At 36.9% G+C, this 27,803-nt stretch overlaps 2 protein-coding genes across 2 annotated transcripts in view; one reads left to right on the forward strand and one right to left on the reverse strand.

The window, feature by feature from the left end:
- Positions 1-13,272: 13,272 nt before the first annotated feature.
- Positions 13,273-14,194, reverse strand: CAPZA3 (capping actin protein of muscle Z-line subunit alpha 3). Its single transcript, XM_065626950.1, has one exon. It carries the CDS (start codon positions 14,164-14,166, stop codon positions 13,273-13,275), a length of 894 nt encoding a protein of 297 aa, XP_065483022.1. The 5' UTR covers positions 14,167-14,194.
- Positions 14,195-14,508: 314 nt separating this feature from the next.
- Positions 14,509-27,803, forward strand: part of PLCZ1 (phospholipase C zeta 1) — a 56,235-nt gene continuing 42,940 nt past the window's right edge. Inside the window, exons 1-3 of the mRNA XM_065653408.1 lie at positions 14,509-14,522; positions 15,123-15,246; positions 18,771-19,005. Coding sequence (XP_065509480.1) covers positions 14,509-14,522; positions 15,123-15,246; positions 18,771-19,005 — 373 coding nt within the window. The remainder of the gene's footprint in view (positions 14,523-15,122; positions 15,247-18,770; positions 19,006-27,803) is intronic.

The following is a 27,803-nucleotide window of genomic DNA, read 5'->3' on the forward strand; positions in this document are numbered from 1 at the left end:
GGTCTGTGTATGTAATTGCAAGTATTTCTATGTCATTACATCAATTCATTAGGATGTGACTTCCCATAGGATGGATACATGATACAAGATGGATGATACTGTTACAAGTACAGTTTATTCTTGGGAATTTATGAGAATATACAATACTATTATAAGCAAGATAAACATGTCTGTAATAAATATTTATATTCCTTCTTCTGTCTAGGTTTCTAAACAGGCATTGTCATAGCTACAAAAATCATGTATACACAAGCCTTCACTCAGTCTGGAAGCTTTTTGGAACAGATACGGACTCTTCGTGATATTTCACATGATTTGACACAACTGAGGCGTCTGAATATTATTTTAATATAAATAACAATTAAAAGTTAAATCAAATATTATTTTTAAAGCTATCCTTCTTTGTATAAGTGATGTATTTTTATGAATAGAATACATATGGGAGTATATTATTTTAATGTGGAATAGTTTCTTATCATGAGGCATAGTAAGTTTATATATAGCAACTCTGGTTTTAGAGGTATTTACAGTAATCTGTGATCAAAAATATTTTAAGTCCAATATTTTAAGTGATCAGATAGCATTTTCAAAGGCCGTTATTCTGAAAAACATAGAATTTGCTTTTTTTTTCCTTTTTAAATTATGCAGGCACCAACACATACCACTTATAAACCTTCAATGTTCTGTAATTATTATTAGATACAGTAGCTAAATCATTAATTCTAACTGCATATTTGTAAATCTGTTTGGCAATGAGGGAAAAAGTTTAGCTGTCAATCAATTATTATTGGATCACTAATTTTTGTTTCAAAGGAAAAGTTTGATTATGCTGAAATGTGTAGAGTGTTATAGATGTACGCATCATACTGAGCTTCCTCTTCCTTAGTTACATTTAATTTTCAATAATTCCTCAAATATGCCTTTCACCACAACCTTGTTTCTTTTGAGGATTGTTTGAAATCTGCATAGGATGAATCTTCAGTGATACAACACCTTGTATGTGGATTAAAGTTTAGACCTTTAATGATTTTTAGCCCTTTATTGGCTCTATTTCAAAGTATGTGTATATATATGTATACATATACAATCTTTATGTTTTTATATACACACACACACACATATGCACTTTATGTTTTTTATATATATAGCCTTTTTTCCTCCCCTAACATACTTTTTCTAATGTGAAGTCTGTCCTGTCCTATTTAGGGCATTTCATGCCCACAATGCATTTGCAGTGACCCCTGAGGTAGCAACATCAATGTTGGTGTAGTTATACTATGCGGCACAGCTGGGGATTCTATCAGAGATACAACATGAATTCTAAAACTAGTCTGGCTGCAGCAGCTCCATACTGCATGTAATCTCATTAGCCTGGGTCTTAGCTCTTCTCACAGAGCAGTAATGAATTTGTTTCAAGAACGAGGCTGATTGGTATTTTGACGTCCCAGTATCAAGATCTACTGTGCAAAGATTTTAGATGGATTTAATAACAAAAAGATGGAAGATTCTTACTTGATAGAAGGTACTACCCAAAATCTAGACAGCAATCAGCACTTAGCACATCAGTTGTAAAATCCTGAGACCAGGTTTTCACCTGATATAAAATTGAGTGGCTAAACTGTGACAAAAATATCCCAAACTGATCTAAGTGTAAAATGACACTTTTAATGGAGTGAAGAATAGGTTTTTCTAACACCTAATGCAACATGGTTGTGTTTTAGTGCACTATATTTAGTTAACATGTCTTTTGACATTAGCAAGCCATTGATCATATGGCATTTTTTTTAATACTATAACTGTCTTTAGTTGTTCACTCTAAATAATGGCTACGTGCTGGATTGGAAATAACAGTCCTTTTTTATTTAAAATATGAAGTAATAGCTTTTGTTACATTATTTTTGTGCATTATTCTTATGTAAGCACCATACCATCTAGAGGACACCGTATTTACTCTGAGCATTCTGAAATGCTCTTGTTCTCTAAGGTTTTTCTCTTTCAGGGTTCACTAGTCCTTAGTCTGACAGTCTGATAGAAGTATGTATGTCCTGCATGTGTTCTATTGTCTGTCTTCTTTTTCAGAAATGGGTCAGGCACTACTCTACTCTAAGAACAAGCACTCTTTTCCCCCACCCCATACTTGGATTTTTTTCTGTCTCCTTCCTTTTTTTTTTTTTGTGTGTGTGTGTGGGTACTCACATTCACTGAGCTGCTTGCCAAGACCTCTTTCCTTTCTATGCATCAGCAGAATACAGGATCTTCATCCTTTCCCTCTAACATGCTGAAGGAGAGCTTCTACTGTTCCATCTGAAGCTCTGAGTCAAGAGTTTGCTTTATAGAGAGGAAGCAGTCATTGCTCAGAGCTCTGGGTAGTGGGCGAACCACTACACTGAGTATGCAGCACAGGTCACACAGTGTGTACTTGGCAGGGAGAAAGATGTGTGCTAGTTTTGGCTGAGACAATTGATTTTCCTCATAGTAGCTAGTACAGGACTGTTTTAGATTTGTGCTGAAAAGAGTGTTGGTAATACAGAGAAGTCTGTTATTGCTGAGCAGTGCTGACATAGAGTCAAAGCCTTTTCTACTTCTCACCCCATCCCATCAGCAAGTGGGTTGTGGGTGCACAAGAAGTTGGGAGGAGACACAGCTGGGACACACAGCTAATGACAGACCAAAGGGACATTCCACACCATACACTGTCATGCTCAGCATCTAAAGCTAGGGGAAGAAGAAGTAAGGGAAAGACATTCGGAGTGATAGTATTTGTCTTCCTAAGTAACAGTTATGTGTGATGGAGCCCTGCTGTCCTGGAGATGACTGAACACCTGCCTGCCGATGGGAGAAAGTGGTGAACGAATCCCTTGTTTTGCTTTGCTTGTGTGTGGCCTTTGCTTTGCTCATTAAAGTGTCTTTATCTCCATCCACAAATTTTTTCACTTTTACTCTTCCGATTCGCTTCCTCATCCCATTGGAGGGGAGTGAGTGAGTGGCTATGTGGTGCTTTGTTGCCAGCTGGGATTAAACCACGACAGGCATTAAGACAAATTTCCAAGGGGAAAAGTGGAATCTGCTATTTCATACCAGCTTCTCTGGCATCAAAAACAATAAGCCTAGTTGAACTCCTGTGTGTGAAGTCTTTATTCTCTTTTTGACCAGTCTGAGCAAACAAACTGTCCAGCATTTAACTTGTGCACCCGAGAAACAGCCTTTAAGGTACTTAATACTCATGTCACACCAACCTAGAAGCTGACTTTTGGCCTACATGGTCTGAAGTCATGATGTTAATTCAGCTTTTATTTGAATTTTATTCAGGTCTCTAATGGGAGAAAGGAAACACAACAGGATGAGTCGAGCTCTCCTGCAAAATCATAACTTGGCGGTTAGGTTTGCACAGCTGAGAAAAGAGAGAAGTGGCAAAAAGAATAAAAGCAAACAGATGCTGAGCAGGACATTTTGGTTTTTTCACTGTTTTCCTGCCTCTGGATGAGGCAAATAATGTACCCAAGAAAGCATTTCTGCCACTGTTTATATGAGACTACAGATCTGTACGGAATACTTGAAAATGCATAAATTCCTCACTAATTACATCTTAAACAAACACTTACTATAATTTCAAATTTCGCTTCATCATACTAATTAGCTACAAACAGCTGTCCTTTGACCCACAGCTAACAGCCCCTGGCGATTCCTTCTCTACTTAGCACATCATGATGTCTTGAGGTAGCATTTTTACGGTATGACATAGTTAATAATTTGGCCTTTTAGAAGAAAATGAAATAGAGGGTATTCTTCTAGGGAGATAAAATTATCAGGATTATGCTGCCTGTGAGGCATTTAATGTAACAGGAACAAAAGCATCAAAGTGAGTTTTGAACACAGAATTTTATGACAAACATATTGAGTTCTTTTTGTTTCCGCTCCAACTTTTTGCTTATAAAGTCATTGTGCCAGTATCAAAAGAAGACATTGAAATTATCTATTTATTCACAGGGGTAAACTTGCAAATGCTTTGACCTCTTCTGGTATGGTCCTACATGTTCACAGAATTCAAAGAAATAATTTTAATAGTTAAAAGTATCTCTAGGAAGTTCTTAAAATCGATCTTTTTAAAAAAAATAGTACTGGAAATAATGTCAAAGTCTAAAATAAAAATGCTAATGACAGACAAAAATCCAAGTGTGTTTCTTCTCCTCCATTCTACTCCTAATTTTTTCCCTCCCGCCTGTTATCTGAAGACATATAAGTAGCCCCCACTCTTGCAGAATCTCAGCAACTCACATTCTTTCATGTGTTTACTTTCCCAATACACAACAGTCAACTACCTCATCATTAAAAGAATTATACTCTACTGAATCCGCAAAACTAGTTTGGAAAGTTTAAAGAATTTGTTTTATACCTTCATAGTACAAAAGAACAGATCAGAATGCAGTTCTCTATCTACCTTCCAGCTAAGTCATGAATTATTTTAATCTTGTTCTTTTGATGCCCCAAAATTGCACATTCTGTGGTACGCATTAATACATTTTCTACAGGTGTAGTGGAGTGTGCTTCCTATGAGTGCCAGTCCTCAATGCAGCTGTAAGGGCACTCCACTGGAAGAAGGAGACACAGAGTTGAACCTCCTTATATTAAGATGACATTGAACACTCTTGTAGGGAGTAAGCTTGCTATAGCTCGGAGCCTAAATAGCCATAGGCTGCATAGGTGCTTCACTTGACTGTTGTGTATTAGACTAGAGAATAAAGAAATGCCTATAATTCAATTTACTGAAGCTTCTAGACTTTTAAGTCCTTTTCTGGATCTATTGGTATTAATTTAAAGAAAAATGGATTGTTTCATAATCAACATGCTTCATAGAGTAAGACAACAAAATAGCACAGGATAATGTAAATTAATTTGTAAGACAGATTGGAGCAAAGGGCTGGAAATGGGTCTGTAGGAAGCTTCTTCAAGCCAGTCTAAAGTTTACAGTGAAAAGAGGGGAATATTTCTGCTGCTATCTGTACATTCTATATCAGGTCCTTCAGCTTTGTATGATCCAATTTAACCAGCCGTAGCATCATAGTACCTATAGCATACTATTCCTCCCGGTGGAAATAGTCAAATTCTTATAATTAATCAAACAATTAAGTACTTTGTGGAACTGGGACTTAAACAGAGGAGCCAGAAAACAACTGAAGGCAAAATAGAGCCTATGCATTTTAATCTTCTCTTTCTCCCCATTAATACTTTGCAGGACATAACACATTGTTTTGGAAAAAACCCTGCATTTTAGGCACAGTTTGTTCCATAATCTGTATCACACATTTGGCATCCTATGTAACTTTGATAATGGAAATAAATTATTGCACATAGAATACAAAAATATTAGTTATGCTTTTCATTGGCTTCAGCTAAATCCATGCATTGTAGTGGATTTAGGCATATAGAACTATAGCCCAGAAGCTGAAACAACAGCTTGGTTTTTGCAGGGCTTACAGATCATAGAAAGCATGTTGTCGATGTGTCTTCAAAATGACCTTTATTTGGGAAGAGAAAGAATGGAACTATAGATGCTCCATGAATACATACTGCACACTTGATTATAATTACTAAAGGAACTGGTCTGAGCAAGAATGTATTAGCAGATAATGTTAATTATTTAAGAAAGAACAACAGAATAAATTTGCATGTAGATGTTATATATGGAAAGCAATGGTACCAAATCTATGTAACACAGTACCTGAAGCAATCACATTTATTTTATGGACATGCAAAACTGATGAACAAGAAGGTGACTTTTTAGTGCAGATACACTTCTGGCATTAATTCATTAACAATATGAGAATGAATAACAAATACTTGAAACAAGCTGCACTTCTCATATCTGTCTCTAATGAGGACATAATTAAAAGTAAGTTGCAAATGAGAAGCCTTGTGTGAAAGTTCTTAAGTAAAATTAATAATATCTTCAGTGAACTGGCAAAAAATGTTTTTCTCAGAAGTAATCACAGGGATTTGTATAAGATATTTACTAATGAACTAATGAATTAGAAACAAAACCTACTTTTTCTAATCTGTTGAATGTTATAAAGCAAGGAGGATATCACAAGGAAACTTTATGACTTGGAATATATTTGATTTTAAATGTAAGTCATCTATGGCATTTGCTTCAAATCAATGGAGTCCTAATTATTTCATGATACATACAGGACAATGCAGCTGTTAAAAGCATATAGAAGAATGAAGAGTTTCTATTTCTCTGTGAGTCTGACTTCTGAGTGCTGAGATTCTACGAGGGTATTCTCTTAATGGTATCTTCAATGTAAGGTAAAAAACCCCAAAACTCCAGAAGGAAAAAAAAAAGTTTAATGATTTATACATCTTCTCCTTCCCTTTGATTATCTCATTCTAGACAGAAATTATTTCTATCTGACACCAAAGACATTTATTGAAACCCAGTGTTTTCCACTGAAACCACTCTCTATGAGGCTTAGCTGTCAATTCCCCACTCAGAGAGAAGTGGCTTGCAGCGTAATATGTATTTTTCCTAACCTTTTGAGGAGCTCAGGCTCTTTCAGCCGGTGAATTCCCAGATCTGGATACATTCTCCAATCCTGTCCCAACCTCCTGTCAGCACAGAACCCCAAATTATACATTCACATCCAAAGATGAGAAACATGGGAATGTAGGCAAAAAATGAGCCACAGGAAATGAACAGCCTACCATGTGCCCAGGCAGAATAACTAGCAGGGATGTCAAAATCATTTTCACCAGGGACCACATCAGCCTCACGGTTGCCTTCAAAGGGCCAAATGTGATGTAAATACTCCTACATTTATACAGTCCTAAAATTACATTCAGCCCTTTGAAAGCAAATGCGAGGCTGATGTGGTCCCCGGTGAAAATGAGTATGACATCTCTGGACTGGAGGACTAATGTAAGGAAGTGCCACTGTGACTGTCTCCAGTCGTGAACATAAACTCATATTTTCATCTTATTTGTGTGTATAGGACTCTGTATGGTGTGTATTCATGCATTTGGGTTAAAGTCTGACTCCTTGGTGGACAGACTATGTCTCAAATGTCAGATAACAGTGAAATTACACAAGCGGCACTGTACTCAATGTCTTCTTGTCTTCCTTGGGCCTCTAAATGTCTTATGAGCAATATGTGTTTAAGAATAAACAATTAATTGTAGATAGGAGAAGACTTTTCATCCCTTGCTTTACCATCACTCTGCCCCTGAGGGCTGTTCCTACCTGAAACATGAGCTCTTTGCAGTGAAGATTGAGATGAGAGTATCTAAGTAGCTGTGGGCTTTCAAGGGCTGGTGCACTGATCTATGATCTGTGTAGGCAGACCGTGAAGCTTTGCTGATAAGGAAGAACGACATACATGAGAACATAGCAGTGTGCTTGAGGATGTAGTTTTGTAATTCTAAGTTTCAATTAGGATAGAAAATTTACTGGTTTTTAATGCTTTTTCCTTTCGTGAAACAAACTTGTATTAGCTATGAAAGTTTCATTTGGGATCATGGTTACTTAGCTTATCATGAAATTATTCCCTATCTTAGTTATTAAAAGCCAAGTATTGTATTATTTATGAATAATTTTAATACATTCTCATAGGGTACCTCTAAGATCAGGAAATAACTGTTAGCTTTCCTGGGAACAGAAAGACTGAATATGGCATATACCAGACTACTGATTTGAAATCTCTAGGAATCTAGACCCATGTGACTCACCCAAAAGTTAAGGAAGGAAAGAAAGTGGGAGAGCTGAGATTTCAGTTCTCCTCTTCCAGACAGTCTCCTCAAGTTCCAGAACAGTGGAATTATGATATTCATCTCTATTTTCAAATTATAATGCTTGTCTCTTTCTTCTTCCTTTCTCCATTTGTGAATTCACCTTATTCATATTTTTCTTTTACTTCCCTCCACTTATGCCCTTTCCCTTATCCCTCCTGTTCCAGGTTGCTAGTTCTCCTATAATGTCATACTAGACGCTGGGCTTCCATTCCCCTAAGGAGAGACATCTGCCTCATACACATTTCTGGTGAGATGTATAGGTAGAGCCCTTATAAAGGTCTGTTCTGCAATCTGTATTTTAAAATTCTAATGTTTTATCGCTATCAGCATACTTTGAAGAGATTACTATGATTATTGACATACAGACTTTAAACTGCTGGTTCTGGAAGAATATTCAGAAAGGCTCTCAGCTGTTCTTGCTACCAACAGAGAAATTACAAATTCTATTTAAGAAGCAGTGTATATAGAAGTTGATATGTTCCTTAGTAAACAAATAGAAAATGTGAACCTTTAATTATGTATAAAGATTCAAGACTGAAAATCCTATACCTACACGTAGAAAAAAGCTGAGACTCACACTCCCTTTTCTACCAAATGTGTTATAAAAACAATAACATATAAAAACAAACCAACCAACCAAAACAAAACCCCGAAACCAGCTAGATCCTATTATTAGGATCCCACAATCTCAGGATATTTTCTGGGTATGAATTTAATGATGTTTAATAGTGCCTGTTCCATTAAAAAATAATCTGCTACAAAAATTATTTAGCATAACATGGGCCATCTGTTTTAATTATTATTAGGTCCCCTATTCACTTAGTTTTGTATGGTGGCAATTTTTAGGTCTTACTACAACAAATACCTCTTGTATTTTGGAGAGTCCCAGGATACTATGCTTTGAACAGTTCATAATAATTAATTGTTGAAATACTGACTTTTTGAAACCACTCCACTTTTCTTTAATTACTCCAAAGTTTTCATTAAAAAAATAATAAAGTCCACTGTTTGAGTAAGAGTGGCATACTGGCATAAATATGTGGAAAATATCTTGCACTTGGAATGTCATAAATCTGCCTTTTCAGATTTGTTGAACATGTTAAATCATTCTTACTGTAGAAGGGAAAATAATCCTTGAATTTGGTCTTATTATAACTGGAGCATGAATGCATTGATTATTTGAAATCAGTGAGAGATATATGCTTGACAGAACATAAATTGTATTTCTATCACTGAGGGAGCTGGGTCTCTTTAGCTTGGAAAAGAGGAGACTGAAGGGTGACCTCATTAATGTTTATAAATATATAAAGGGCGGGTGTCACGAGGATGGAGCCAGGCTCTTCTCGGTGACGACCAACAGTAAGACAAGGGGTAATGGGTTCAAGCTGGAACACAAGAGGTTCCACTTAAATTTGAGAAGAAACTTCTTCTCAGTGAGGGTGACGGAACACTGGAACAGGCTGCCCAGGGAGGTTGTGGAGTCTTCTTCTCTGGAGATATTCAAGACCCGCCTGGACACCTTCCTGTGTAACCTCACCTAAGTGTTCCTGCTCTGGCAGGGGGATTGGACTAGATGATCTTTTGAGGTCCCTTCCAATCCCTAACATTCTGTGATTCTGTGATTCTGTGATCACTTTTATTTCCCCTGTTTCCAAAACATGTTTTCCTTTCTTCTCCACAGCTTGATAAGGAGTAGGGAGCAAGGAATATGATGGGGTTTATAATACAGGCTACAACCTGGAAAGCTTACAAGTAGGAGTGGATTTTCTTTACAATATTGTCTTTCTCATTCCATGAATGAAGCAGAGAAATCATTAGTAGTGTTTTGGAAAATGTAAGGGGGAAACCATGAATTTCTTCTGAAGACAAGTAGTATTAATAGACCTTGCTTTCTGCTAGCAGATAACTTGAGGTTTTAGTGCCTGTTAAGTTCGGGCTATTTATTCTGAAACTACAAAGAAAGTTGATTTTAATTCAATACATATATTTGAAAACGAAATTATGAACCTCATTTTGCTAAGTGTCCTAATTTTGGTAGGTTTTCCACATGCTGTAGTACTAGAAAAACATGAAGCAAACCTTATAATGTGAACATTAAATATTAAATACTAATATTAAGTGTTGATTTTCTTCCCCTTTTTATGCAGCTGGAAGCTGACAATGAAGTCTAAGCTAAGCTTGAATGTTACTGGTGCAATAAAAATGATAATTTTCTTATCAGCAACAATCGATGGTAGATACAAAATTATTTTCAGAAATCAAAAATTTGAGCCAATTTGGTTTGGATAAATTGGTACGAACTTTATGATTCCAATGAATCTGCCAGCTTGTAAATGGAGGAGGAGAGTTTCAACAAAAATCACATTTTATTTTGAAAGAAAATTATATCTCGTCATGCAAATGTTCTGAACCGATAGAATAGGTGATCTTCTCCTTGAAATAAATAACCATGGCCACTCAATAACAACCAAAGATAAGAAGAAGGAGAAAGCACTATTGAAAGCATATTACAGAAAGATACTTGATGGTAATGCATTTTTGCAGACACAAAGCAAGTCCTTAACAGTAGGTAGTTGTGATTGTAAATAGGTAGACATAGCTTCAATTGTAGGTATGCTGTATTCCTGGCTGCAAGAGAAACCTATTGTAAAGTACAGTTTGACAACTTTAATTTCTGTTTTAGTTTTCCATGTCTATTCTTCATTTATTGTCTTAAAATAAGGGATACTGATGCCAATAAAAAAAGATGGATTCACAAGCAGATATAAGAACGTGAATGCTTTTCAAAACAGTAGAAAAAAAAGGAGGGAGATTTTAGATATAAAGATAACGTGAGTGGGAATGTATTCCCTATATAACAACAACAAAAAATCCAGTATCGGCAGAAGAGTAAGAACTTGCAACTAAATCTCAAACACATTCAGAGTCACAAAAGTGTATATGTACAAGTTCGGTGAAGTTTTCGATGGAGTTGCTCACCTTCACTTTCTTCTCATAACGTTTATTCCTCTCCAAGTTTCAGCTTTCCAAAAGAAAAAAAAATTCCAAGCCCATCATCAATAGTGTAGAGGGAAAATCGACAAGGCCTGTATTGTAAATAACTTTTCCAGATTAATTTCACAGGCCTTGCAAAAAATGAGTGAGCATTTTCAGCCAGATCAGAATCTTTAGTTTGCGCAAACTCCATCCCTCTGAGCAGCTTTTCTTGCAGATTCTGGTATCACAGATTCCCTCTTTTATAGAGAAAGGAAATTAAAGGAAAAGTTCATAAAGGTAGACTGATAGGGAAGATAGGAAAATGGCATATATTTGCATCTCATAAGGGATTAATCTGGTGGATTAAATGTTGAAACTGAAAGTCATCTGACTGCTTAATCTTTTCCATTGTTCCCTTCTGTTCCTTATTGTTGATTTATATTCAACGTTTGTGTTTAAATAAAGTGCTTTTTTTCACAATACAGAATTTCCAGTGCTATGACCCTGTTTCTGTTAGCACTTAAATTTATGTCCACGATTTTACCTATTATTCTGTACTGCAGACATGAACTACACTCAAAACAGACCATCTTCATTATAGCAGCCCTGGGTTACATAGCATCTTTAATAAAACTGCTCTTATTTTCAATAAAGAAATAATCACATATTCAAATAAATACCAGATGAAGACAGCTGCTTGCTCATTGAATGGTCTCTAGCGGCATCATAGTCACTAAAAAGGCTGGATTGATGTTGGATGGATCTCAGTAGCAGCTGTGGGGTGAAAAGATAATGGCCCATAGGCAATGCAGCTTTCTGTGAAGAACCGGAGGAGCACAGAAAATGCTCTCCATGCTCCATCCTTCTCCCTCTTCAAGTGCGTGGTGCAGATTCTCTAACAAATGGGCATCTGTAAAAGGCGTTGTCAAGGGACATTGTTACAAGGGCAGCAGTCTGCTTTCTGCTTGCGGGAAGGGAACCCTGCATGATAAGTGCCCTTCTGCACATAAATTAGTGCAACACTCGCAGAATCTTTGTGCTGAGTGACCGTAGAGATGAACAACCAGATGAAAAGTGTGCTCTAGTCAATGCCAATCTGAAGAAATTCACTATATATCAAAGGAATGATTTCATTTATTTCAGTTTCATTCCAACATTGGCAACACTACAACCTGTGTTAAGAAATTAGGCTTTGTAAATTAGTCTTCTCGTAAATAAAAATTGGGCATATGACTTTGTCATCAGCAACATAAAATGATGTAGAATGATGGTTTTCATATGATCATATTAGACATCTTTTTGTCATTGGTTCCTCTGGATAATTAACTATATTCAGGTGTATAGATTAAGAAACCTCCTAAATCAGGTGTAAGCATGGATGCAAAATCTTCATTTGGCTTCAGAACAGTAATCTGAAGATGGTATTTTCAGACAATGTTGGTTATCCTCAAAACCATAACCAGGTATAGTTCTTCACTACATTTTTAAACAAAGACTGTGAAAGCAACCGTGTCCAGTCTGAGCACTGAAGCCATAAAGCCACTGATCAGTATTTACAAAAGGGCATGTTCAACATGGGCGTGATGAACAAAAGCAAAATCTTATGCTTACATTAATAAATCTAATACTTGTAAGAATAATGTGTAAATGTTCACGTCAATATTTTTAAATTTAATTGTTTACGTCACTGCTTGAAATTAAACTTTGTCTCTAATAAAACTCTAATTTAAAGGTATGTTTGCAGAAAACAGCAAGTGTGGCAGGCACTTCATTTATTGTAATAAACATGTTGGCAATGCATCACTGTCATAGTTTGAAAATAAAGCAAGCATATGTGCATTCCTTTGACATTCACAATAAACACTGAGAGAAAGTAAATGGCATTACTTTGTTTTGTAATGCTGCAACACCCAGCATACATCCCTGGCCATTCCTGAAATATCTTCTGCACTAGTTATAAGAAATTTATTCCTCCTGTGTACTGATCTTGCTTCGTTCATGTGACTATGGTAGGGATGTTTCTTGTGCATACAGAGGCACATGCACAAGCAAAGCCTGAAGGCTGAATTTCCTGGGTTTCACTGTCAAAGAAAAAATCTAGAAATAATGCCTCAATATTTTTCCCAACCTACCTTACTGATTTCTTTATAACCAATGCTACATATAGTATGAAGTTACGTAAGTAAATAGAATACTGTGTAAAATTACAAAGGGAAGTAAGAGTTCGCTTGCTGACTCACCTCTAACACTGTACTGCCTTTAACATTTTGACCATTACCAGCACTTCTAGAAGCACACGAAAAGTACATGAAGAAAAAAAAATACAGCAAATTATCTTCAGTCACGACAGACAGGAATTATTTTCAAAGTGGTGATTGACTGATGACAGTTTCTACACTCTCCTGAGTAATCCAGAAATAAATCAACTGAATACCTTTATTCTGCCTTTTTCTTACTTTTTTTCTTTTCTTTTTTTTTTTTTTTTTTTTTTTTTTTTTTTAGGCCAGCGTATCAAATAGTATGTTTCAATAAGCATGGAAGCACTTCTGTACTGGAGACACCGGTGTTCAGATGCTGATCATTCAATAGCTCCTTCCAGTTCATAAAAGTGCGAGTAACAGGAAGTTTCCTTCGCAGATTTTTCTCCCATATATCCTCTGACAAAGCCTGAATGTCTTCCAGAATGGCAATATGAAACTTGGTGTCCTCAGCTTTCACAAATTTCACAAAATCTGTGGCAAACTGGCTTTGGTCTATCATGCTTAGAGTCTCACTCACAGACTTGCTGACACTTACGTGGAGGTTGGCATCTTTGAAGTAGTGTATCTGGAGGAGAAAGATCCCTGTAACCTCAGTGGTAAATGGAGTCAGGGCAAAAGTCCAGTCTGACTTCCAAAGGCAGTTCCAGGGATTCGAAGGCTGATATTGATGAGCCTCAATGCAGGCCACGAACATCTGCCTCTTCCCCAGGCTTTTTTTGAACACACAGCAGTTCCCTGCAGGGAAGTGGCAGCTCACATAGGCCTTCAAGCCCTTGTAGAGGGCGATTCGCCACAGTTCCCCCTCATCCAGCATCACGCCGTGCAGCTGGGGTTTGCTGGTTGCCCCCCGCAGGTGGTCGAACTCAAAAGAGAATTTGTCCTCGGGGTCAAAGAAGCGGTTTCCCCCTAAGTCGTTGTAGTGGGTCAGTAGGACAGTGTGCCCGTTGATTTGGATGGGGATGAAGTTGTTCTTGTTGTGACAGGCTGCCATGCAGGCAGCCTCCTTCCTCACCAGCTTGTCATCCTGGATAAGGATACAGAGATCATGGACAACATAGCCAAACTCCCCCGGAGGAGACTGGCGCAGCAGGCTGCACATGAGAGACACCTTCTCCTGCTCGCTTGGCTCCTGCCTTGTGCACATGCGAGGGGTGAGGGCTGTCCAAAGGGTGGGAGACGGCAGGCGAGGGGAGGGCACACTGGCCGCTTCGTGCTGGAGGGAAAGGGCAGAAGATGGTGGCAGGGGTTGGGGGAGCGGTGGTGGGAAGGGGCCTGTGCTGGTGTCCCGTGGTTTGTGACCTCACAGTGGCGCTGGGGCTGCGCTGGTTCGGGGCGGACGAGGGTCGGGGCTGTGCCGGGAGGGGGTGCGGGTGTGAGGGGAGGGAAAGGGCTCCACCAGGAACCAGAGCAAGCCGACGTGATGTCCTGCCCAACGACGCCAACACCACTGCAGTGAAGAGACCAGAGCAGGCGATGCAGAACCACCATGGAGGAGAACAGATATCCTCGTTCTGCTCTACCGCCTCCTCCTTTTGCTGTTCTGTCTCCTCCTCCCTTTCTCTTCTCCCTGCCCTGTGACAAATGCCATTGTGTGACCTTCCCCTGCGTGCCCCTTCCCCACCGGGCCTGAGTCCTGGCCTGTGCACACATGGGAGGTCCTGGGGCAGCCAGTCCGGTCTGGTCTGTCCTGGTCCAGACAGGGCTGACAGAGGCTGGTTGGACGGGCTCAATGCTGGGCACCCTCACCTTGTTGCTGCTGGTTCCCCACAACTCCTGAATCCCCTCGACCCCCACGCATTTCCCTCCTCTCGCTGCACCCATTTCTTCAACCCGATCACCCCTTCTTTGGCCTCACAACTTCCCCTTCTCTTTCTCTGGCCCTTTTTGTCACCTTTGCCCTCAGAGACTCTGGGCGTGGAGCAATAACGTCTTCTTGCTTGCCTCAGTGTCTGCTGCATTATGAGAAGACAAGGATATTTTTGAGTATGACAAAAGAAAAATGCAACCTTTTTAGGTTTTAAAAAATTTTACTTCTCCCTCTCCTGCCCCTATTAAAAGTCAATGACACAGGACAGAAGTTTCCTTAACCTGATCTCATACGTGGTTTTTGTCCATCATTCAGGATGAGTTCACGAGTGGGAAGATTGATTTAGACAGCACAATTAGGCTATTTGAAAAACTGCAAATGCCTTTTGATTTTGCACATGTAAAACATGCTTTCAAGGTGAGCAATATGTAGATTAAGCAACTAAATACATTTAGAAGTCCAGTTATGTGTCTTGTATTTGCTGACTTTTAAAAGTTAATGTTTTGAGAAGTGAATTTCATGCTAGTAGGGTGTGCAAAATCAGCAAATAATTTGCCTCCTTCAGGTCATTTGTTTCTGTGTAAAATAGATAACTGAGCGGTTGCATTACCACCACACCAAAATAGTGAGGGTTTTGGAAAATACCTAGGTTTTGATTCCCAACATTTTTGTATCAAGGCTTCGGTTGAGAAAAATTAAAATATTCTGGTTTCATCCCATCCAACTGTTCTGTGGTCAAGGTAACGAGCCCAGACGTGCCTGTCTGATGCTGAGCAGAGCCATTAGAGTGACTTCCTTAAAATCCTTTTGCCAGAAGGATAATATGGAGTTTTCTAATCTGCTCAGACTGCAGGTCAACATAGATCCAGCACACCTGTTCATTCAATTATCCACTATACCTCTCCTTTGAAGTATTTAGGAGGTGTGCCCAAACGCATGGGAATTGCACTCTAACACTTTGGAAAGGATATGGCCTTGAAATATGACAATGTTTAAAGATTTCTATGAAGGTTACATGATACAGATATAAAACGGACTTAGTAATTTAATATAGGTAAGCAAACTACCATGAAATGCAAGCAGTCCCAGTGAGCAAATACAGCAAAATGGAGTGTCTTTGCACATATTGGGTTTTCACATTCTTCAGGTTCCCTCTAGTAATTACTAAAAGAATGTATGATTTTTTATTTTAGCTCTTATTTTTTAACCAAAAATAACTGTTTGGTAACGCTGTTTTCCAAGGCATGAAATCATATATATATATATATATATATATGTGATTTTTTTGAGAATTTTTTAACCAGCTGGCCAATTCTGTCCAGATTCATAGCCAGTCAGCAACTTTTAGGCTATGTCATCCTGACAGGCAGGTAGGCAGGCAGAGGGAAGAAATTAAGATTTCCTCACTCCGTCTTGCTCCTCTCTAATTGTTCTCTACCTTGTTGAGCTGAGGTAAAACCAGCAGCATGAACTCAACCCTTGCTGAAGAGGCTGCCTGTGGTTTTTGAACTTGCACTGCATTGAAAGAGTTGCCAACCTTGAAAATCTCATGAGAACTGGAAACTATTTCTCATTGTTTCCTGTATTGTCCAACTGCTTTGCTTTCTGACAGAAATTTGAGAGGATAATCAATTAAGGGTAGAGAAGAGAGTCATTATTTGAGGAAGTAACCTGTACAGAATAAGTCTGATTTAGTTATATTTAACAATATACTCAACAGTCTGATCTATAATAGTTATTTGTAATGGCACTGTTAGGTATTTGCTGTTTGAGAGAGATTAGAGTATTTTCAGTAGTTTCGAGGCTCAAGTTGTTCATCAGTATAATAATATATAAAAATGCAATGCAGTCTGGAGGAATATCTTACTGGCATTGTCAGTAATTATGCATCAACAGTTATTCAAATGGTTATACAGGACAAAATCACTTTTATAGAAAAGAGTTTTAAAATAAATCTGCTTTTTTCTTGCCTATTCTCTTTGAATTTATTTTACTGTAGTGCTCCTTTGAGCAATAGCATAATTATGAACATTAAGACCTTAAAGAAATAATACATTTTCATATAATTCCTCTCAAGACTAAATCTTTGTCCAGATACTTCTTTCTATGAATAGCAAAGATTTGAAATGTATGAATAAAAATAAGAATAATAAAAATCTACCAAGAAAAATTTTATAACAATCTTTTTTTTACATCAACATGATTTTCATGACTTTAATTTGAAAAGCTTCCCTGTGTAATATTGTTGCCTATAATTCATCAAGAGGCAACTAAGACAGAAAATTTAATTTTTTGCCTAGCTTCGCTTTCTGGCAATACCTAAGTGAACATATCCCAAGTCCTGATAGATTGATTAATTCCAAAATAAGTTGCTATTTTCTTTTTCCATTTAACAGTTATGAATAAATTTGCAGTTTTCTTAAAGATGTTAAAAAATAGATTGGGAGTATCAACCTTAGATGTGGAATTTCTCAAGCAGTAATGAAATGCATATTATTAGCACTTGTATTGAATTATTTTGTTGCTGGTGATTTTTGTTAAAAATGATCATTACAATTCTCTTTCACAAACTCAAAGCAAAAAGTTAAGAACTGTTTTGTAAAATTTTTGGCTAGAACTCCTCATGAAACTTACTTTTGTACTTGTTTTGGTTATCTAATGTATTCTTACTTTTATTGTTATACTTATTCAGACTTCTCTTAGTACGAACTGTACTCCATAGGAAGAAGCTGGTAATGTATCATTAGGCTTTTAGTTTTTATGACCTCTCTTCAAAAATAATTTAGTAATAATCCAAAGTCTTCATCAAAGACCAGTCAGAGCTCATAAGCCATTTTACGTTTATGAACACTTTTGGGGAAGCTCTACCACATGCTATGTTATTAGTTGCTGAAATTTAGTCTCTTCAGTAGTCTCAGTTTAAGGAACCAACAATTATGCGTTTTGATCAGCTTACAGTGATAAACAATGACACAATGAATTGCCATTTATTTATTATTTTAATGAGTAGTTTTGTCAATAAATTTCCAAAGTTTCTCTTAATTTGGCAATTTTTTTTGAATAATACAAGCTAAACTGTTAGAAACGTCTATATTTCATATGCACAATTACATGCTTCATGTAGAAAATTTTAAAGGATAAATAAAATTGTTAAGCCTGAGAAAAATGTAAATGGCAGAAATTGTAAAAAAGTATTATTCTAGTCAAATTCTTTTGCCCTTTTGATTTTTCTAGTGGCTTTTATACTGAAACACTGAAATTAATTAATGTGCTAACATTTTGTAAACTCTATGAAAACAAGCTTACAGTTTAAGAAATCTGAAAGTGTGAATAATGAATCTGAGTTAAACATTCTGGTGTGTTAAGAATGGAACACTATGTCATAGGTTATTATAAAGTATCTTGTCTCCAAACTTCAATAGCGTTTCTTATCTGATGTATTGAAAGACTTGGATCTCATGATAATTTTGTCATCCTTATTTCATTTTTTAGATTGCTATTTGCTGTATACAAATTTGACTGATAGTATTTACGATATGGTTTAAAATGCTGTTGGAGAGTTATTATATTAAATACATTTTCCACTCAACAATTGCATGTTGCAGATTTTTTTTACTGCATAGCGTTTTAGATGTTTTATATAATGTTTTAATACTGCATATCAGTTATATAGAAATTTATTGTAATTACTGAGATGCTAATTATTATGTCTGATATATTTTAATTAGTATAAAATATTTCTAACGCACAAAGTAAAATCTAAAATTTACATATAGAAATAGAAAAATATAATTTAATAATGCATTGCAGTCACTGTTGCCTGAAGTTTTCTCTATTGTTTTCACTATTCTGATCAGTTATAATAGAGTTTTTCACTTGTATCTTTGTATCATTGCATGGGTTTATATTGACCAGTTTGATTTTTTTTTTTTCTTTTTCAGAAAACAGTTGACAAAAGGAAGGAAAATACGATTAACATGGAAGATTTCAGGTCAATTTATAGAACTATTGTACACAGACCTGAATTTCAGGAAATTTTCCGGATTTACTCTCCGAACAACAAAGTTCTAGTTGACACCGAGCTCATTGATTTTCTCAAGAAAGAACAGCATGAAACTGAAGGTTGTGAAACAACTGCATTAGAAATTATTTTGAAGTATGAGCCCATTGAAGAAGGTATGCGTAGTTTAAGTATTTGTTTCCTAGCTTTTATTTATTGTGCTTCTGTCTGTGACTGTGTTTATATTTTTGAATACTCGTCTGACTATGCAAATTGAACATTTTAAAGAAAACTAATATAAGCAATTACATTATAATTATGTATGATGTATATCTTTTGTAAGCACTTTTACAAAATGTTGATTATTTGAAATTCAGTTCTTTAAACATTGTGAATGTAACAATATAAGAAACCATTAATAAAGCACAATAAATTCACACAGAATATTGCTCAGTTATAGCACATAGCATTACTTAACAGATATGCCAATCTTCTTGTTGCAACAGGCGGGTCCAAGAGCCACATGTAGGTTGCTTCAAACAAAATAAATTTTTCATCCAGTAGATGAAATAACGTAAACTGCACTAAATCTTTTTAATGCCCACAGAAACATGTGAAAGACCACTACTGGGAAGCCAGACTAATTTTTTTTTTCATTTAGCTAAATGTTTAAAAATAATTTTGCTTAATTAATTAGAGGCATATAAATATTGGATTACAAAGAAAAAAGATAGAAAGTATGGGTTTTTTTAGCAACTGGTCTGTTCAGTACAGGATATTTCTCTTAGAGGAAATCAACCATAATTAAATCAGTAATAATGGATGAATTATTATTTTTTTTTAAATTCAGTGTTATAATCTGAGGACGGTATTTTTGACAGTATTTCTGAAGACTAGAAAATATCTGAATTTAATGTTGTGTAATTTAGTTTGGTATAACTACTCAGTACTGTGATTTGCAATCACTATGAAGTGAAAATAAGTTTAGTTAAACCCATTGTTCTTCAAAACATATTTTACAATTGAGATCGTTCTAATCCTACTTGGAGGTCACATTAATTGTTATAGCATTGTTAATATAGTAGAGCTTTCTGCTTAAAGCTTATCTTACAAATGGAAAGAATACATGTTACTAGAGTTTGATATAGTACTTCCATTTTGTAATATTTAAACCTACAATTTGTTTTAATAGAATGGTCTCCAGGAATCATACTTTTTGCACTGGGTACATCTATGTTTCAGTTTCATATGGCAGAAAGTTCAAATGTAGAAGTAATCTAGTAGATATTTCATAGAGGAAAACAACTTCAAAGGATGTAGGTACTGCAAAGGTTATATATCTTTTTCTTTACTGAAAAGACTAAAACCTTACATGGTTACACTCTGGTTTGCCCTCAGCTGGATATGATTGGTAACAGGGATGCATTGAAGCAGTCTTGCAAATATGGTGGAACCTCAACACCTTCAGCAGGAATGGAGTGTGGTTATTAATCTGTCCCATCATGTGTCTCCTGCTGTCATTATCCATGTTATTTGGGTTAAAGCTGAAATGCCATTTCCTTTTTGTTCTCTCATCAGCTTCTAAGAGTAAGAGTAGATCTCTAAACACACACTTTTACTATCACAGAATCAGGGAACTGTTCAGATGGAAAGGGACCACTGGATGGCAGCTGCTCTAGCCTTCTGCTCAAATCAAGGTTAACACTGAATTCACAATAGGTTCCTCATGGCCTTTTTTCAGTCAAAATTTGAAAACTGCTAAGGATAAAATAAGGATGAAAGTGAGGCTGGCCAACCTGCAGTTCCTGAACTGAATCATAGAATCATTGAATAGTTTGTGTTGGAAGGGACCTTCAAAGGTCATCTAGTCCAACCCCCCTGCAATGAGCAGGGACATCTTCAACTAGATCAGGTTGCTCAGAGCCCTGTCCAGCCTGGCCTGGAATGTCTCCAGGGATGGGGCATCTACCACCTCTCTGGGCAATCTGTTCCAGTATTTCACCACCTTCATTGTAAAAAATTTCTTCTTTACATCTAGTCTGAATCTACTCTCTTTTAGTTCAAGACTATTACCTGTTGTTGTATTGCAGCAGATCCTACTGAAACGTCTTCCATCTTTCTTATAAGCCCCTTTTAAGTACTGAAGAGCCGCAATAAGGTTGCCCCGAAGCCTTCTCTTCTCCAGGCTGGGCAACCTCAGTTCTCTCAGCCTATCCTCATAGGAGAGGTGCTCCAGCCCTTTGATCATTTTGGTGGCCCTTCGCTAGAGCCCCTCTGATCATTTTGGTGGCCCTTCGCTAGACCCCCTCCAACAGGTCTTTCCTGTACTGAGGCTCTGGAACTGAAAGCAGGACTCCAGGTGGAGTCTCACTAGGGCATAGTAGAGGGGCAGAATCACCTCCCTGGACCTACTGGCTATGCTTCTTTTTATGCAGCCCAGGATATGGTTGGCTTTCTGAGCTGCAAGCACAGAAAGTCCTGGTCCATTTCAAACTTGGGTGCATCATTTGTATTTCTGCAGTCCCGGGCACCTCCCCTGATCTCTGTGGCCTTTCAAAGATGGTAGAGAATGGCTTTGCAGTGATACCAGCCAGCAGTCTTAACACCCTCGGATACATCTCATTTGGTTACATGGAATTTTAGGTGTTGAGTTTCTTTTCTCCTCGAACCTTGTCTGTAGGCACAAAGCCTACACCCCTCTGATGAAGACTGGGAAAAGACAGCACTGAGTACTTTAGTATTATCTGTGTTTGCCATCATGAAACCACCCATCCTATTCAACAGCAGCCCCACTTAACTCTTTTATAAAAACACAGCTAACGAAGTAATAAAAGTGCTTGTTGCCGCTGATGTCCCTTGCCAGTTTCAATTCTGGCTGAGCTTTGGCTTTCCAAACACCATTTTGTCATACCTGAGCAGTGTTTCCATATTCCTCTCTTGCAACCTGTCCACACTGACTAGCAGTTTTATAGTTTCTTTCTTATGCTATTTCATTTTTACTCTGTCTCAAAGAATCCATGACATTGTTCTTTCAGTAGAAGGAAGCTTTCTAAGCAGCTAGCACTGGTAATTCAGCCTAGAATCTGCAGCTTAAGCTGGGTTCTTCAAGGTTTAAGTAATATTTTGCAGAGGAAATATTTTTCTAACCACTGATTTCTTCTTCCTATTGAGATAGGCATACATACAGAGCTCATAAATTCTTCTTTGTTTGGCTACTATGGATGGGTTTCTGTGTGATTGCCATTGTTTTTTGAAGGAAATTTTCCAGTTATATTTTGATTAGTGTTTAAAGTTGTCAAAATAATATACTGAAACCATTATGCAAAACCCTCATACATTTATTACTTTAAAAGCCTGATCTTACTTTTTATATATTTATTATTTTTTCTTTCTGTGTTTTAATATATTTATTTTTATGATGCTCTCCTTTCTCTGCTCCCTTCTTTTCTCTGTCACTTATTTATTTTTTTCCCCTTGTCCTTCTAGATACTCTGTTCCTCAACTTGTTGTTGGTCATTACAAAACATTTTTTACTTTATTTTTCTTAGGGTTCTTACCTACCATTTTTGTTGTTTGCTCATTATGCTGTCTTCTCTCACTTGAGTCATTTAGCGATAAAATATACCCCTTCCCCCTCAAACCCAAGGACTTATATGTGCCCTTGACTTAATTGCAGAAGAAACACTATGTAAGATCTTCACAGCTGCCTGATCACCCCTTCTGAATTATGGGAACTCTGAGATGAGTGGAGGTTTATTAAATCTATAATATGCATATTCTTCAGCTATTGAAAACTGCTTCAAGTTATGGTGTAACATTTCTGCTGAGTTTCACTGAACATAACTTGAGGCAAAAGTTGCAACCAAACTAAGAAGAGGAAATCTGAGCTAACTGCATTTTCTTGCAGTCTGCTACTTTGTTCAGTGGAAAATGAATCTCAGACATTTAACTTAGTTTCCTTTGGTTCTCAGTCTTTGATAAGGGATGGAATTGATAACTGGTTAAGAAAAATAAGCCCAAGAAGGATAAAATCTTCCTTTTGGGATAATAACCCTGAAATATCAGTGTCGATTGCTTCCACTCTGGCAGAAAGAAGAAACTGGATCACTCTTCCAACAAGAAGCAGAAGACATTTGGTGATTCATTAAGTCACTCAGTCCAGTAAGATCTACGAAACCTTTGATTCCTTATGCCATTATGTTCTGAGGTTGCCTTTCAAATTAGAAGGTGTTTTATTGAATATATTCTACTCTTTGTGAGAACTAATGTGTTTACTAATGAATGATATAAGTTACCAGTTTAAAAGCTTTATTTTGTTTTGAGTTATCTATTTTGATAGGAAAGTTAGTAGCTATCAAGCGGTTAAACAATGAAGACTGTTTAGTCAGTTAGAAAACACATTTGTAAATATCAATTAAAGTTTCTATTATTTTAATTTAATGTCTAGTTTAAGTTTCAGATGCTGAGCCAAATTCTTGTTTGTTTCTTCATCTGTGATAAAATTATTGGTCTTGTAATTGGAAACAGTCTTACTGAACAAAATAATAGCTGTATTGTTCATGCTCTTTTGAGTGGAGTTAAACTCCCACTCAAATATATTTAAGGAAAGTTCCAGATATGATTGACATAATAGTTGATTCATATGGTATTCTGATAGACCATTTTGTGTAACTGTCATTCTGAATTTGGTATAGGATATTCTTCATCAGGATGGTGTGTTGGACTCATCTTTGCCATCCTTGTCCTGTGAATTGCAGAAAGCGGAAGGGACAGATTTTGACACTTGATTGACTGGTTTGCTAATAGTAACAACCATTATATGATATACTTGATAGCACCAGTATATCCAGATTAAGATGAAAACAGTGACTAGATTTTGTACACAAAATGGTGATAAGTCCATCTATAACATTTAGTGCATCCCTAGCATTTGCATGCAGAGAGAGATGACTTTTCAATGCCATTGAGCTAGGTAACTCTGAATTAACTCTCTCAGGGTACTGTAGCTAGTTCAGGAACATTATGGAAGACATTACCCTTCCATTTGTATTGTACAATTTAAATTTCTAATGACAAAATGCTGCATTAACAGACTTTTGTGTGTGTCTGTGTGTGCTAAAGCTTGTATTTTTGGATGAGGGAAGCATTTTATGCAACTGAGCATAGAAGGGGTGAAAATGTGATTCACACCTGACAGTTGTGTCTTACTAACATCCAAAAGTCCATTTTTTTTCTACAAGAACACTTGATTGTCTCTCCATTTTATTATTTATTTTGAAGAGAAGTCTTGAGTAATTGAGTTTACAGAAAACATGCCGAACAAATGCACTTTATTTCTTTTAAGATTGGTATATATCTCTTAAAAAAAAAAAAAAAAATTGTTCATTTTTCAGTATTTACATGAGCAGGATTAGAGTCCCAGTGAGGATAAGAAGGTGCAGTCTGCTATCATTTACAGTGTAGTGACATTCAAAGACTTTGCTCTTGTCTTTGTATTTTCCTGCTAGCCAGTACAAAAACAGGTCAAAAATACAATCATGTCTTGAAAAACTTGCTTACTTTGTAAATAACAATATAAGCTTGGTGCATCTGTCAGATAAATGAGCAATCCAGAAGGTATTTGTAAATTAAAAAAAAAAAAATCATCAGTTTATCCCTAAGATACATATTCTTTTAAACTTGTTTTTTGTGTGCGTGTGCACGTGTGTGTGAGAGGACCAAGAGGAAGAATGTGCATTTGCAGGACACAACTTTTGATCCCACTGTCCAATGTAAATCAACTTTAACAGAGTAGAGACTTCAGTCAAATTCCTAGAGATTTCATAAAAAATAGGAAAGATGACTTAAAAATCTTGACTAAGACAATGGCTGAAGCTGGATTTATGACACAGAAAAATTAAAATATGTAAAAGAGTGTGTAAATATCCAGCTTTAGGAAAAGCTTTCATGAGAAGAAGAAAATTGATCGTGAGCTACAAACCCTTAGAAAACTTAACTGCAGCTCAGACTGCTACTTATTCCAGTATGTACCAGTATTAGTTACAAGTATGGGTAAGGTGAAAAATAAACTCCCTAGAATGTAAACTCAGAGTATAAAAGGTATAATAGTATTCTTACTTTAGCCAAGGCAATATTTCTGTCTTTACTGTTCATTTACAGTATAAGTGTTTTAGTATGACTTTAAGTAGCTAAATTTCATATTATGAAATTCCATCTGATAATGTTTCTGCCTTGAGTCTATTATTATTTGATGCTTTTAACAGTTATTGAAAGCCTCCTTCTTCCAATATAGCAGCATAACACCCTTGTCTCTGATTGCAAGTATTTCTCAGGAGTTCAGTCCTAAGATTTCCGGCAGACATACTTGTACCAGTTTCAATATCTCTGGTGGCCAGGTAACACCAACATTTAATTACTAATTTGGCTGTCGGGAAATAAAGAACACACACATTTAAACACATGGAAAACACCTTTCTCCCCATTCCCCAGGCTCAGCTTCAGTTCAGGCTCCTCTCCTCCTCACTTCCTCATCTCCAGTTCAGACACCTCTCCTCCCAAGGAAACAGGTGTTGAAGGAGGCTGTGGTCAATGTACAGTGATTTCTTTCTGCTGCTCCACCTTTCTCACACTTTTCTTTTGCTACTGCTTCTTTCTTCCTTGTTTTATCTGCTTCAGCGTGGGTCGTCCACAGGCCTCAGTCCCTTCAGGGTGGCAAACATCTTATGAAAGATTTCATTTTTTTCTTTCCATAAAGAATAGAATCACAGAATCATAGAGTAGTTTTAGTTGGAAGAGACCCTCAAGATCATCGAGTCCAACCATTAATCTAACACTGGCACTAAACCATGTCCCTAAGAACCTCATCTACACATCTTTTAAGTACCTCCAGGGATGGTGACTCAACCACTTCCCTGGGCAGCCTGTTCCAATGCCTGACAACAGAAAGAAAAATACTTTCAAAGAAGTTCCAAGATAAATAAACAGAAGCAGAACGTAATAAACTCTAAAAAGCATAAGCGTATAATACAATCCAAGTCTTTCAAATACTCAGGTCATATCCATAATTCCTCTCTGACGTGGCAGTATTCATATATAAGAAAGAGGTGGAATTTACCCTAACTGGAGAAATGGGGAAAACCTTTTCTTTTTCAGGATTATGTTTGGAGAAAAAGTATATTATTAATAAATTGTATTCCAGACAGTCCAAAAGGGGAGGACAAGAAAAAAGCTTTGCGCTTTGTAAACAACAAGAAGCTACAAGAAGACAGATATATTTCCTTGCTTTCTCTTTCTGCACCAAAAGGGTATGTTTGCACAGTAACTACTGCTAAAAGATCCTAATGGAGAAAAAGACTGAAGTTCTGATCAGGAAGAAATGCAAGGCTTTGATGAAAACATGTTTTCACTGTGGAATACTTATGGAGATGAAGTCTCTTTTCTTTTAATGTAGAAGCAAATAATACCTGCAAATGGTCAGAAAATAGTATGACTGTGCTACTCCTAGAACTTAAAAAGCACCCTCTTCCATTTCTAACTAGTTTTGATATCTTTATCAGACAAAGATAAGAGAGAGTTCTAAAGAAACCCAGTATGTATTCTACACTGTACTCAATGCTGGTGAGGCTCCAGCTCCAATCCTATGTTCAATTTTGGGGCCCTCACTACAGGAAAGACTTTGAGGTGCCAAAGAGAGTTCAGAGAAAGGCAACAAAGCTGGTGAGGGGCCTGGAGCACAAGTCTGATGAGGAACAGCTGAGGGAACTGGGGCTGTTTAGCCTGGAGAAAAGAAGGCTGAGGCAAGACCTCTTTGTTGTCTACAACTACCTGAAAGGAGGTTGTAGCGTGGAGGGTGTTGGTCTCTTCTGCCAAGTAACAAGTGACAGCATGAGAGGAAATGGCCTCAAGTTGCACCAGAGGAGGTTTAGAGTGGATATTGGGAAGAATTTATTCACGGAAAAGGTTCTAAAGCACTGGAACAGGCTGCCCAGGGAAGAAGTGGAGTCAACATCCCTGGAGGTGTTTAAAAGACATGTAGATGGGGCTCTTAGGGACATGGTTTAGTGCTAGATTTAGGTTACGTTTGGACTCAATGGTCTCGAGGGTCTCTTCCAACCAAAATGATGCAACGATTCTGTGAATCTGTGATAACAGGGAATAAGATTAGAAGTCAAAGTCATTTTGGCAAATGGATAATATGATAAAGAAGGGTGGAGTTCAATAAGGAGAAGCACTATTTTCAATTTAGGGCATCAAACGTCAAGAAGGAATTTTGCCAAACAGAAAGTGTTGTAAAGAAACAACAAAAACTACCAGAAGTTGAAGAAAACCTAATCTTAACAGACAGATACAGTGAACTGGATTTATTTCTTCTGGAAAGCAGTGGAATGAATAGAAGTGCAATAGCAGTCTTCATATGTGTATAAGACCGTGAACGAAAAAGAAGAGGAACAGTACAAACCAGAACAAATATTTTGGACAGCTAGGAAGTTTCAGGGTAAACTTTCTATTACTGAGGTTACTTAGGTACTGAAATGGGATTACTCGGGTGTCTGTGGATTCTTCATCAATGGAAGTCTGTAAGAATAGTGTTGATAGACTGCTGGTAGGAATAACATTTGTATGGTTAAGGACAACAGTGTATGTATTTATGATGTCTGCAGGGCCTTCATCCTTATTTTCTATTTCGGTATAGCATTTTAAAACATTGCAAAGTTTTCTAGTTAAAAAACCTGTAATTTAGAAATAGTTGGTTTTTGTGTTACCATCATCAGAATGATTTTCATAAATTCTCATTCAGATAGAAAACTTTCAGTCTGTACACACCCTGAAGATTGATAATTGCAATTCTAACTTGTAAATTGTGATTTTTGTAGCTGTACTAATAATTAACAGGTCAGATAAGTAGTTTTGGTCGTTGTTCGGTTTGGTTTGTGTGGGGTTTTGTTGTTGTTTTTGTTTGTGTTTGGTTTTGTTT

Source organism: Caloenas nicobarica, chromosome 1, assembly GCF_036013445.1.
Source record: "Caloenas nicobarica isolate bCalNic1 chromosome 1, bCalNic1.hap1, whole genome shotgun sequence".
Taxonomy (NCBI): Eukaryota; Metazoa; Chordata; class Aves; order Columbiformes; family Columbidae; genus Caloenas; species Caloenas nicobarica.